The sequence below is a fragment of the Melanerpes formicivorus genome, unplaced genomic scaffold (genome assembly GCF_026170545.1).
Source record: "Melanerpes formicivorus ecotype bairdi unplaced genomic scaffold, bMelFor1.0.p_v2 SCAF_29, whole genome shotgun sequence".
Taxonomy (NCBI): domain Eukaryota; kingdom Metazoa; phylum Chordata; class Aves; order Piciformes; family Picidae; genus Melanerpes; species Melanerpes formicivorus.
The window spans coordinates 9,181,962-9,194,159 of NW_027142381.1; the positions used below are offsets into that span (position 1 = coordinate 9,181,962).

General features: G+C 50.4%; 1 protein-coding gene across 11 annotated transcripts in view; it reads left to right on the forward strand.

The window, feature by feature from the left end:
- The first annotated feature begins 257 nt into the window (after nucleotides 1-257).
- The window catches only part of MSI2 (musashi RNA binding protein 2), a 236,775-nt gene continuing 224,834 nt past the window's right edge, over nucleotides 258-12,198 (forward strand). For 10 of the 11 annotated variants that reach the window (XM_068154934.1, XM_068154937.1, XM_068154939.1 and 7 more), the window contains exons 1-5: nucleotides 258-370; nucleotides 581-621; nucleotides 792-873; nucleotides 1,272-1,356; nucleotides 5,704-5,745. In XM_068154934.1, the coding sequence (XP_068011035.1) occupies nucleotides 309-370; nucleotides 581-621; nucleotides 792-873; nucleotides 1,272-1,356; nucleotides 5,704-5,745 (312 nt within the window). In that variant the 5' untranslated portion in view covers nucleotides 258-308. Of the gene's footprint in view, nucleotides 371-580; nucleotides 622-791; nucleotides 874-1,271; nucleotides 1,357-3,333; nucleotides 3,392-5,703; nucleotides 5,746-12,198 lie in introns of those variants that run through there. The other variant, XM_068154944.1, reaches the window with a different exon arrangement.

A 12,198-nucleotide genomic window follows, 5' to 3' on the forward strand; every position in this document is an offset into this window, starting at 1 on the left:
GATGGAGGGAGGAGGAGAGGAGAGCGGAGGATGGTGGCGGGGGGAGGGAGGGACGGCGCGGCGCTGAGCTAAGCCGATCCCACGTGTGACGGATCTGGCTGCTTCCCCAGCGCCTCTCCAGTGAGATCCTCCGGTAGCGGAGGGAGGAGGAGGAGGAGGAGGAAGAGGGGGGAAGGGAAAAAAGGGAAAAAGCAACCGGAGCGAACCGAGCCGTTATAACCGGGCAGGGGGGGGCGGGTTGGGCGGGCGGGGGGGGTTTTCTCAGGGGCTTCTCGTTGGGCGCGGATCGCTGCGGGCTCCGCGCGGCCATGGAGGCGGACGGGAGCCAGGCTACCTCGGGGAGCCCCGGCGAGGCGCAGCACGACCCCGGGTAAGTCAGGCGGGGCGGCGGGGCGAGGAGCGGAGCGGCGAGGAGCGGAGCGGCGAGCGGCGGGCCGCCCCCTTCTCCCCACCCCCCCCTGCCCCCTCCCCGCCGCCCCGCTCCTCGCCGCTCCGCGGCTCTCCGCGCCGCCGTGAGGTGCCCCGTCAAAATGGCCGATCCCGCACCGGCGTTCAACTCCGCTCTCTTCTCTCCTTCCAGCAAGATGTTCATCGGCGGCCTCAGCTGGCAAACCTCACCAGGTACGGAGCGCTGCACCCCACCTCCCCAGTCCTCCCCGTCGCGGCTTCTCTCCCCCTCCTCCCCTTCCCCACGCGTCCCGCCCCGCGTGGGCCGCGTCCCGCCGCGCCGGGGCCTGCCCGCGTCCCCCCCTTCGCCTCCTCTGCCTCTCTGCTTCTCTCTCTCTCCGCAGACAGCCTTAGAGACTATTTTAGCAAATTCGGAGAAATCAGAGAGTGTATGGTCATGCGGGACCCCACCACCAAGCGCTCCAGGTAAAACCGCCGCCCACCCGCGTCGGCTTGACAAACTTCGCGAGTCGCTGCCCGGGGCGGGTGGACCCCGCATCCCCCGACCCCGCGCACACCCCCGGTCCCATCCCCATCCCACCCCACGCGTGGCCCGCGGGGCTCTTCGCGAGGTTTCTCCGCGCTCCCTGCGCCGCATCCTTCCAGCCGGGAGGAGGAAACAAAGCGACCGGCGGAGGCGGATCGGGGCTGGGGCGGCCGGATCGGGGCCGGCCGCTCTCCTTCCCACCCTCCCTCGGAACCGGAGCCTTCGGGCGGGGGGAGGGGGGAGGAAACAGCCATTTATTTTATGACTTGTCTCCTTGTCTCCAGTTCTCATCATTCCCCCCCACCGTCCCCATCCCTTCGCTCTTTGTCTCTCGCAGAGGCTTCGGGTTCGTTACGTTCGCGGATCCGGCGAGTGTAGACAAAGTCTTGGCTCAGCCCCACCACGAGCTGGACTCCAAGACGGTAGGTCCTGCGTGGGGCTGCCCGGCTGCCCTTGGTCTCCCGGTGTGGTGACAGGCGACGCGAAGGGACCCTGCCCGCCCCCCGCAGCTGCCCCTGGCTGGCTTTGGCAGGGCGGTGACAAGCTGTCACCGAGCCCGGACCTTGCAGCGTTGAATTTTTCTCTCTCGATTTTTTTTTCCCTTTTCCTAGAGTCCGCCTTTAACTTCCAAAAAGCGGCAACTTTCTCTTTTTTCTTTTGCTTTTTCTTTTTAAAGCCGAATTTCCCCGTGCTGGCCGGTGGCTCCTCCCCCAGCCTTCTTCTCTTCAGCGGTGACATTGAGAAAGCTGTCGAGTAAAATCCAACTTCGGTTGGGTGTTTTTTTTTTGGAGGGGGGGGGAGTTTGTTCTGCAGCAGAATGCTTCCTGCAGGGAACTTTCCGCTCCCTTCGATTGATTATTTATTTATCGGTGCGCGCCGTTCAAGGTGGGAGTGACTTGCTGTCAGATGGGAAAGGCTGCTTCTAGTGTCATTTCCCAAAGTCATTGGGGGGATTTTTGCCCCCCCTGTTTTTCTGGGGTGTTTTTGGGTGAGCTTCCCCCCTCACCTGTGATGTCAGGGCCCTTATGAAACGCGGCTGTTAATTTATGGAAAGCTATGCGAGAGCTCCGGAGTAGATGTGGCAGAGAAGCACAAGTCCTAATTTGTTGTTGTTTCTCCTGAGCTTTTGCTACATTCAGTTTCCCGTGGATAACATAAAGAAAACGATGGTGAGATTCAGCTGATCTCTTTCATTTTTGGTTTTCTCTTAAAGGAACATTGCATTTGCTTTTTTGTTGTTAATAAAACAGCCACCCACGAGTCTGCCCCTTGACCTGCCACGGCGTTTGCTCTCTTGGGTCAAACAAAAGGTACCAAGCATGTGTAGCTCTGGGCCCTGTTTTTTAACTCCCTGTGCTCAAGGCCGTGCTGAAAGATGAAGTTTTACTTCTGTTGTGGTTTTTAAGCCTCAGCAAACCTGGAAGGGGAGCGGGAAGGACACTGGTAGAGGTCACGATTGCTTTGGTGCTGCTCGGTCTGAAGGGGGTTGTGGTTTCGGGAAGGGAAGGATCGTGGTGGTTTAGCTGTCTGGCAGAGAGCTTCTGCTGGACGTGTCAAACGGGTTTGCTGCTGTAACTGTCTTTATAGGATGTATTGTGGGTCATAAAGGGTTTGTTTTAACACGAGCAAGGTATTAGGAGGAATCCTGTCTCAGTGCTGGAACATCTTCTATGTGCCTGTGTGTATGAGATGGGAGTTAAGCGAGGGGCAGAGGAAGCAGGGAGCAAACATGTGTGTGTGATTAAGAAGAATGGTAATTTATGTGAAAACAAGAAGCCCTGAGCTTCTCTTACAGAAGCAGGTGGAATCTGTTGTCTTAATTCGACCTACAAATTCTGCCGGGCTTGTCTGAACACGTAGCTCGTGCTTTCACATGCCTTAATAATTTGATTTTAGGTTTAATCAGATATGGTAAGATAACTGATTCAACTGTGCTCCTGAGATTAAACTCACCAGGCTTTTCATGTACAGCTATATTCTCTTATGTGTTTTTAAAGATAAATTTAGATAAGAAGAACAAAGGCAAACAGTATCTTGAACCAAGGGTTGGGGGGGGGGAAATATCAAGCCATGGGAGGACACCCTCTCATATTTGACTATAATTAGGTCCTCCCCAGCTCTTTTATTTTTTTTTCCCCCCCTTCTATCAATGTATTAATTTGCTTTTCTCTGGGGGAGGGGTGAAAAAGCTTGGCCAGGATAAATTTGCCTCGGTTCTGATTGTGTGATAATGATTGAATCAATCTAAATTAGAAATCGACCTCCGAAAGCAGCAGTGAGGCAGCTGCGAAGTGAAAACCTAGGAGTGGGCAGGCTGCCTGTCAGCCCTGTGTTTGTAGACGTGTTGTGGTGTCTGTTCTGGAGTGTAACATAGCATTTGACTCTGTTTCAACGTCCAGCACAGGAGGCAGATCAGATCGGTTGGGTATTGGCATGGAAACGTCGCTCTTGTTTACAGTTACGTTAAAAGCTTTGTTTAGGTAATGGCCATTCATATCAGAAATAGTATTCTAGTCACTTCCTAGAGGACTTGTAGATACAGTAAGTAGAACTGTACCTAACTAACTAATTTTTATTTGTTATTTTTGGTAGACTTCTTTATTTTTGTTCTTTGGTTAATTTTTTTTCCCCCCCTTTGTTTTGGTTCTTTTTTGTTTGTTTCTTTTCTTTCCTTTTTCGGTTGTTGTTCAAATAGTTGACAGGGATATGCAAAAGGTACGGATTTGCCACGCTGCTTGCTGGTGGTCACCTGCCAACCCTGGCAAATGCCTCCTCCCGAAGGTGTCGTGGAGGGAGGTGCAGCGATTTAAGCAGGGCTGTCGCTGTGGCGCAACGACCTCCGTGCTCTTTGAACTGACCTTCAAACACCGGTGTGTGGCTTTGGAGTTGTAATGGCTCCTCCAGCTCCCTGCCAGTGGGCCCTGGCAGTGATGCCCTCCTGGTGGGACTGGTGCTCTTTGTGGAGAAAACTTCCACTCTTGGATGCAGAAAGGTGCAGCTTTGCCTCCACCTTTGGGTATCGCTGTGGGAGATCCGTACCTGTTGTATTTCCTCAGTAGCCAAAAGCCTAGCCAGTGCTGAATACATCTGTAGCTGATGTTAATCTCTATGAAAGGTTAGCTTCCTAGAGAAATCATTTTCATTTTTATGCCTTTGTTTGAACAATAAAGTGGCATGTGATCCCTCATTTCTCAGGTGTGTCCCAAAAAAGACCCTTGGGATCTCCTGGAGACCAATCAGTTTGTCAGTTGCACATCAGATGCTCGTGGTAGTTCCCATGTTGCCAAACTGATGGAGTAAAACTGCTTTTTGGGAGAGCCCCCTGGTTGTTTATCAGTGACAGGAATATTTATCACTGCAGGAACAGCAATACCAAATGGAAACAACTCCTTCTCCTAATCAGGTTAGCTGGAGGCAGGCGGGGGGGGAGGAACCCCAACACAAACCAGCCCCAGGCTATTAAAGAAGGCCTCTGCGTCTAAAGATGCCTTAAGACAATCAGGATTAGTTTCATCAGTTTATGTAGTCAAAGAGGACGCCGAGAGCAGCTGTGAGTTGTGCAGTTAAGGTAGCATTTAGTCCTTTAAAACCTTGCCCAGAGTTGCTATTTAGAACATGGCTACATGCAGAGGCTGCTCAGACCCAGAGGTGAAAGCAGCAGCAGCAGCATGCAGACATTTTGTGCCTTTAAAAATGGTCATTTTTGATGAAGGCCACTTAAGCTGGGCAGCTGGTGACAAGGTCTGATGCAGATCTGCATCCAGCCATGCCCCTGCTGGTGGTGTCCTTTTTGTTTGTGAGGGATTTTTGGGTGGCAAAGTCTCACTTTTTAAAGAGGACCCTTGTGGAAGTTGTTTTTCAAGCTGCAAGGTGAGCGTTTGGGACTTGCAGAGTGGCCATGCTTGGGGGCTCAGGCAGGGCAAGGGGGCTCAATGCTGCTGCTTAAAACGAGGGGCCAGGAGGTAAAGAATGTTTGTTTGGGTTTTTTGTTGTCTTTGTGGAGTACCTCAGGGGACTCCTGCAGAGAAAAAGCTCTTTCTAAAGCACTTTGTTTCTCTTCTGGCTTTAAAATGCCTGTTTTTGTTTGTGTCCTGCTCTCCTCCCTTCCCATAACTGCCCCTTTGTAATGGTGGATTGCTCACACCTCTTCTCCGAGGAGCAGCAAAGCAGGGCACTTTGGCTTATTGCGAAGGGTAACCTTGCAGCCCACCTCACTGTCTGTGATTGTAAGGTCAACACTGTGATTGGGTGCTTTGCCTTTCTGTTCTTTGTTTAGGCTATTCTGTGTGTGCTGTTGCCAGTCACTTGACAAAACAAAGCAGGAAAACAAAAGTAACCCCAAGCCCAGCTGAAGGAAGGTGCAGGTGTCAAAACCAGCAGCTTAAGAACTCCTCAGGCCCCTGCTCATCTTTTTGTGCAGCCTCCAGAGCCAGCAGATTACACCCAAAACTACCTGTTAAATGTCGAGGCAGCACCCAGAGATGCTAACTCAGACTAAGTCAGAGCATGCTGAGCCCCAAGCAGAGAATGTTGCCCCGCAGATGATAGAGGAGGTGTACAGGAGAGATGTTTTCTTCCTCTCTTCCCGTCTCCCTCCCCCAGACAAACCCAGGCTGGGATCCATCGTTTGCAGAGCAGTTCTGGCTGCCCCGATGTGCTGAATTACAAGCCTGAGAAATGAGGGATTAATAATTCAGTGATTTAAAACCAAAATAATATGAACTGACAACAAAAGCTATCTTGTTGATTTCCCCTTTCTCTTTCCTCAGATTGACCCTAAAGTTGCATTTCCCCGACGAGCACAGCCCAAGGTAAGTAGGGGGATCGATAATAGGATTTTAGGCACACAGAGAATCATTGTTGCCAGGCAGTTCAGGTTTCAAAGAGGGAATTGGCAATGAAAGCTTTTAAAGCCGGAGTGCATGGAGTCTTAAGGGTATCAGCCATGGCTGGGAAACGACAGGAGAGCTGCTTTGTGCCCCTGTCTCTCCACTTTAACCATCTCCTGGCAGAGTCCTGTGGCTGGCTGGAGAGCAGAGACTTCTCTGCTTCCCCGGGAGGTCGCAGCTGCTTCACTTGTGTTTGTTGTGCTGTTCCACACGATGTGTTTTTGCTTGGTGTTTATGGAGAGCCTTTGGATTAAGTGCAGACTTCAGGCTTGTTTTGAGCTGAGCTTTCAGTTCTGCGGTTGTGATGGATGGGGATGTATCTCTGCCTTCATTGTTTGCAAATTTCCTTTTGTATAGCTTCAGAGATGTGTTTGGAGACTAACAAGTATTGGGTAGCAAGTTTCTGATGGAGCTCTGAACTCTGCGGGCCACAGGATATTCTTTTGCAAGAGCAGGGAAACAATGAGCTTTAAGTCTCTCAGCCGGCGGGGGTGGCTGGAGAAGTGACCTTCATCTTCCAGGGCACTGTAGCTGTGGTGTGGCCAGGCTTCCACCGAGGGGGTGTTGAGAAACTTCAGTCTGCATGTTTGCTCTGCAGTGCCATGGGGTGCCATTTCTGCTGGAGGCGTTGCTGGTGGAATGGAAGTGGTTGTTGCACTTCAGGCTGTGCCTAAGGAAAGCAGCAGACCGGTTTCAAACCCACCTGTGCAGTCAGCTGCGTTGGACTTCGGAAAGCCAGAGGCTCCAAGAAACTTTTGTCATTGACTTCCCCCCCCCCCCAGTTTGTTTTTATTTGAGAGCCTGCTGGAAGAACTTCATTTAGCTGCTGTGTGCCACTTGTATACACTCCAATCATCTTGGGTTACTTCAGTAATCTGTTAAAGAAATAGGCTGCAGCGTTGGTGATGAAAGTCAGCGAGGAGAAGTGGTTTAAAGTTGGTGGCAGGAGACTACCTGAGCAAGCCCAACCTCCCAGTTTTACTGCTTATAGCTCCTCGTGAAAGCAAGCAGTTTAACAGTGTGTGGAACCATAATGTTAAACACTGTACAAAACATCCATCCAGCAGAAGTGATGATGTGTAATTCCAGGAGCCCAAGCATCCAGCGGGAGAGGTGCTGGCGGTTGCCTGAACAGCACAACAAGAGCACAAATCCCAACAGCCTGCTTGCAGGGTTTGAAAGCAAGCTACCCCAGTCAAATATTTAGAGATTCCCTTCTTCACAGGACACCTCTAATAAGTAATTAGTGAATAATGGTGTGCCTGGTTTGCTTCTGCACTAGGCAAGGAGTTTACAGTCCGGAGGGTTTGTGGCTTCTGGGTTATGTTGTTGGATTAACGCTGTCTTTAAGGCACAATTTATAGCTATCAGAATTCTGAGGGGTGTAATAATTAAAGCATGAAGATGATCTTGTGCTCTTCTCCCTTCCCAGGACCTTCTGAAGGCTTGTTTGCATGTTAAACTCTCTTCACTTAGGCACTGTAGAAACAGATAACTGCTATTTGCAAGAGTTTCTAAGCCTTGCAGCAGAGCTGTTAAGCTGTCCCGTGTGATTCCTTCCCTGGCAGTTAAAAAAACCAGGGCATGTCTTCTGTGGAGGATGTGAGTGAGTTAAATTTTCCTGTCAAAGACCACAAAACCAGGTCATTTTGACAAAGGGGATTTTGTTTTTCCCCATGTGTGTTTTGCTGGGGGGGTTGTTTTGGATAACAGACATCTTTCAAGCGTGGGGCAAATCCTGGAACGTAGGCTGGATTCCACTCTTAGCAGGAACTAACCTTTCTCTGGAGGGGTCAGCAGTGTCTGTTTCTGCTTTTTTACACACTTGTCCTTTCTAAAGTGCTGGGATTTCAACCCAGCACTTGTAGGGGGCGGGGGGAGGAAATATCCTAAGATTGAAAGAAGCCTTATTAGGAAATTGGAGAAAACCAGATGCAATAAAGAGCAGATTTTACATCAATGCTGAAGTGTTATTCCGGACAACAGTTCCAAATCTGGGGTTATTTTTGGTCCATTTTTGTGTTCTGTTTCTTAATTAGACACTGAATTAAGGTTTTGGACTTCAGCTGTTCATTTATCCTGGTTGAATAACAAATGCTCAGCGTTAAAATGTGACTGTGCTTTAGTCTAATTAACTGGCTGGAGCTGGGGTCTGCGGAGGAGAGTAATGGCATTTAATGAAGTGTCTCTGGCTAGGTGCGAGGGGGAAGTTGTTTTTTCTTCCTGAGCAGCCTTCCTGCCTGCTATGGTTAACAAAATGGGGACTGAGCTCCTTTATGGGATCTTCCTGGCAGGGACTGGGGTGGGAGCTGAGGTGGAGGCAAGGCTGTGGGCTTCTTCCCCCTTTCTTGTGCAGGGGAACCTTCTGGCAATGCTTCTCTCCAGCCCTCCCCTTCCTTCGGGAGCCCTTTTGACCTGCCCCAGCACCATTAACCCTTCAGTGGGCAGTGCCTGTGCTGCTCCTCAGGCTGCATTTGCCTCCTTTTCCAGGTCGCTGGGGTCTGCGGGGTCAGGCTCACTTATTGGTGCCTTCAGGATGATTTGTGCTTGTTCCTCTCCCCCCAAGGCCCCCTCCTGATTCCCTCTAATTGGCTAGAATTTCCCTTTCAAACGGGTGCCCAGCGAAATGCTTTTCTTTGGGGCTTTTTAAACCGCATCTCCCTGATTTGACACCTCTCTGGTGATGCAAATTGGTTCCTGAGCAAGAAGTGGCAGGTTGTAACAGCAGAGCATTCTTCCCTGATTTTCTTGGAATGACCCTGGCAGAAAAGCCTTGGTGATTGCCTCCAGTGCATTACACCACGGTATGTAATCCTGCTCTCCCTGGGAAGTCCAGGAGGACTGGAAGCCATTGTTTTAGGAAACTTGCTGCAGGGGTTGAACTTGTTGAGGTTCTAGTTTATGGCTAGCAGGGAGATGAAAAGAATCTCCCTACGCCTGCGTGTGGCTGCTGTTCCTTGATAAAAATCTGTCTGGCTTCCAAGTGCTGGAAGGCACTTTCTAACAGTTGATCATTTATAACTCTGCTGACTTAAAAATCCTTAAAAAGCAGCAGTGATGGGGGGGGTGTAGTAGTGTTTTTTTTACCCCCTTTTGACTGCTGAAGACTGCAATAATTTGGCTATTTCAATGTACACAGCCTGTCAGTTCTGCCATCACCTGCTACGGGAGGCTGGAGAAGCCTGGTGGAATGTAGCATGCTCATTAGATGTGCTCACACGTAGGCAATTCCCTCCCTCACCCTCCCTGCCCTAGGGACTTATTTAGAAAACAAAACAAACCTGAGGAGCAAGAGGACAGCAGCCTCAGTCCGTGGAGAAGCTCCTTGGCCATGAGAATATCCTCATGTGGCTGCTGTAGAGATTTGGATGCTCTGTTGTGCAAAGCCTTGCACGAAACGGAGGCAGACAGAGCTGCAGTCAGAGTCTGCAGTCAGGGAGGCTGCCCAGAGAGCTGTGTCCTGTGCCTGGGTTCCTCCAGGGTGGGACTGTGATGCCTGCTCTTCCAAGCACTTTCCTCAGGAGCTTAATGTTGGGAGGTCAAGGAGCTGGGGGTACTGTAGCAGCATTCAGGTTGTGTGTGTGAGGGGCTGGCTGGAGTCTGAACCTTTCCTTTCAGTGGCTGCTAAATGAGAAGGGTGAGCCAGCTGCTGCTGCTGGCTGTGGGAGGTGCTGCTGTGGCTGTGCTCTGGGTGCTGGGTGTTCCACTGTCCTGTCTGCCCAGAGGGAAGCTGGTTGTTGTCAAGGCTTCATATTTGAGTTTGTGGTCTGGTCTGCCCGGGTTGGGGATGGTGGTGTGGTGACTCTTGGCTCACAAAATAACCAAAAGGCTTCATGTTGTCTGAGTATCAGGTGGTGATGCTGCACACCCAGGTTTCTATGAGATTTTCCCCTTACTCTTGGAGAGGACAGTGCAGAACTGAGGGCTGGTGCTGGCTCCTCTGTGCTGCAGGCAGTCGGTGATCTGCACACTGTGCCTACCTTGGCCAGGGACTGCCTGGTTTCCTGTCTGCCTGAGAGGTGCAGTTGTGCACATCTGTTCCTGCTTCTTGGGCAAAGCCCAATGTCAACAGCTCTCCTTTCGTGTGCATGGCTGCTGGTGAAGCCCACGGGAGGCTGGGGGCATGCCCTTTTGGAGTGACACCCAGCCTCACCTGGGAAAGGTTTGTTTTTCCCCAAGTGGGTTTGGATGTCTGATTCCAATTAAGTTAACTGTGGGTGGAGTGTCTGCATCCCTTGGCTGCCTGATAAGCCTGAGCCAGGGTAGCAGGGAGAGAATCGATTCAAAAGCAAATGATAGACCTTGACAATCAGGAGTTCTGTTTGTTTCCTCCTCTGCTTCTGCCTGCAAATTCCTCCAGGTCAGTCCCACTACTTCCCATCTTGTTTTAAGTGTTGGGTAGACTTTGAAGTCTTTCTCAAAAGGCTGTGAACTGAACACCCTGGCAGAGTTCAGGATTCTTCCCTTCCTGGCACCCTTCCTTCCCCACCAGACTGTGAAGAGCAGCAAGGTCAGACCTTCTCCTTGTGATTTCTTTCTGTTGTGTTTTGTTGTTTCTTTTCTTTTTAAATTCCCCTGTGCTTGCAGGTCTGGGGGGAGGAAGAGAGGAAATATTTCCTGCTCCTGGCATTGGGCAGAGGTGTGTGTACCTTCATAATATTGCTGTGTCTTCTGCATGCAGGGGAGTAGGTCCTTAGCAGGTGATATGAGGGATTTCTTGTTCTGGTTGGTGGTCAGAGTTTGGGCATCTTGTTCAACCAACCTTGACACAGATCCCTTGGCCAGGCTAAGCTGATCCTAGAATCTGTCTCCCTCTGGCACTGGATGCTCAGATGGAAAAGCTGATGAGTCTCAGACTTGGCTAATCAACTCCAGGTCTTCTCAGGTAGTAGAGGATCAGGGTTTTGAAAGCAGTTGTTCTTGGGCTCAGGTTTGTGCTCTCTGCAATCTCTTAGAGGCAGGGCAGGATCTGTCGTCTTGGGTGCTGGCAGCCAGAGGAGGAAGGGGCAGTGCAGGGAGTGCTGTGGAGTGCCCTGAGTTTTATCAGCTGCAAGAGCCGAGCAGGACTCCTGCAATTTAGTTGTTTTTGGAGATGTAAACAATTTATTTCTTCTCCCCAGCTGACGGTGTCCTTAATCCCCACAGACTGCCTTGCACTTGTGTAAAATCTATTTCCATTACCATTGCCTAAGGATGCCTTTCATGTTAGGAACAGTCCTGATGTGCTTCCCTTCCCTTTGATTGCTAACTAACAATTAGACTTGAGCAGCCTCTGACTTGGTGGGGGTGTGTATATCGTTTTGTTTTGTTCTGTTCCAAAGGGGGCCCTGCATTCTGAGGCTGTGACTGAATGATTCCCCATCCTCTTCTCTGTTGCTGGGTTACTTTTAATGGTGCCTGCCAGGTAATTTTTCTGCACGAACACCTTTCTGCTTGGATGTTGTGCCAGGAAAGGGTTTGAAATGAGAGAGGTCAGGGAAGTGGAGAGCATCAGCCTGCTGCTAACACCCTTGTGCGTTCCACTCTGCATCCAGATTGAGTCCATCTCCTCTGCAAAGTGCTGAGCCTTTATCAGCCCGGGGGTAGGTCTCCTAATGACTGATCTGAAACCATCAAATTCATTTGTTTGTCACCGCCAGTGACAGGCCAGTTAATGCTAATGGATTCTTTTTTTAGCCTGTTGACTCTGGTGATAGTCTCCTAAATGTTGTGAAATCCAAAGCATTAGGGGAACTCGGAACCTATTTTTAGAGGAGAGCTGTTGCAGGAGGGTGAAGTGGTGTGCGGGGATCAAGGTGTGCGCTGCTTTGGGGAGGAAAGAGAGCAACTCCTCTCTTTCTCTAAGCCATACGTGGATGTCTCTGCTCTTCCTAATGGTTGGTTGACTTCTCGGTTGTGTTTTACTGTTCTCTTTAAGTGTGTTTTGGGTCATGCTATAAAGGGAGGAGAAGCTGTAAATAGAGGCAGTCAGCGCAGGGGAAAATGGCTTGTTTCAGAAAGTGGTTCATCTGCAGGGCCTGAGTCTGCCCTGTCCCTATTGTGTGAAAGCACTTAAGCATATACTTAAGTTGGCATGAGCGTGGAGTAAGTGCTGTGCTGAATCAGGGTGGACTAAAAGCACATTATTAAATGCTTTGTTCCACTGTGGAGCCTGTAGCAGAGAAAGATTAAAAGATTACTTTGTGTTTGACAGGACTTTGTACATGGTCAGTCCCATCACTTCTCTTTCAGAGCCAGCCAGTTTCCCCCTCTCTCTCATTTTCCCCCCTTCTGCCAGAGGATCTCACTTAGAAGAAAACATTAATCTGCTGCTTCCTCAACAAAGTGATTGCAAGGTCAGTGTCGCATCAGGCTTGGAAAGGGAAGAAAAGGAAA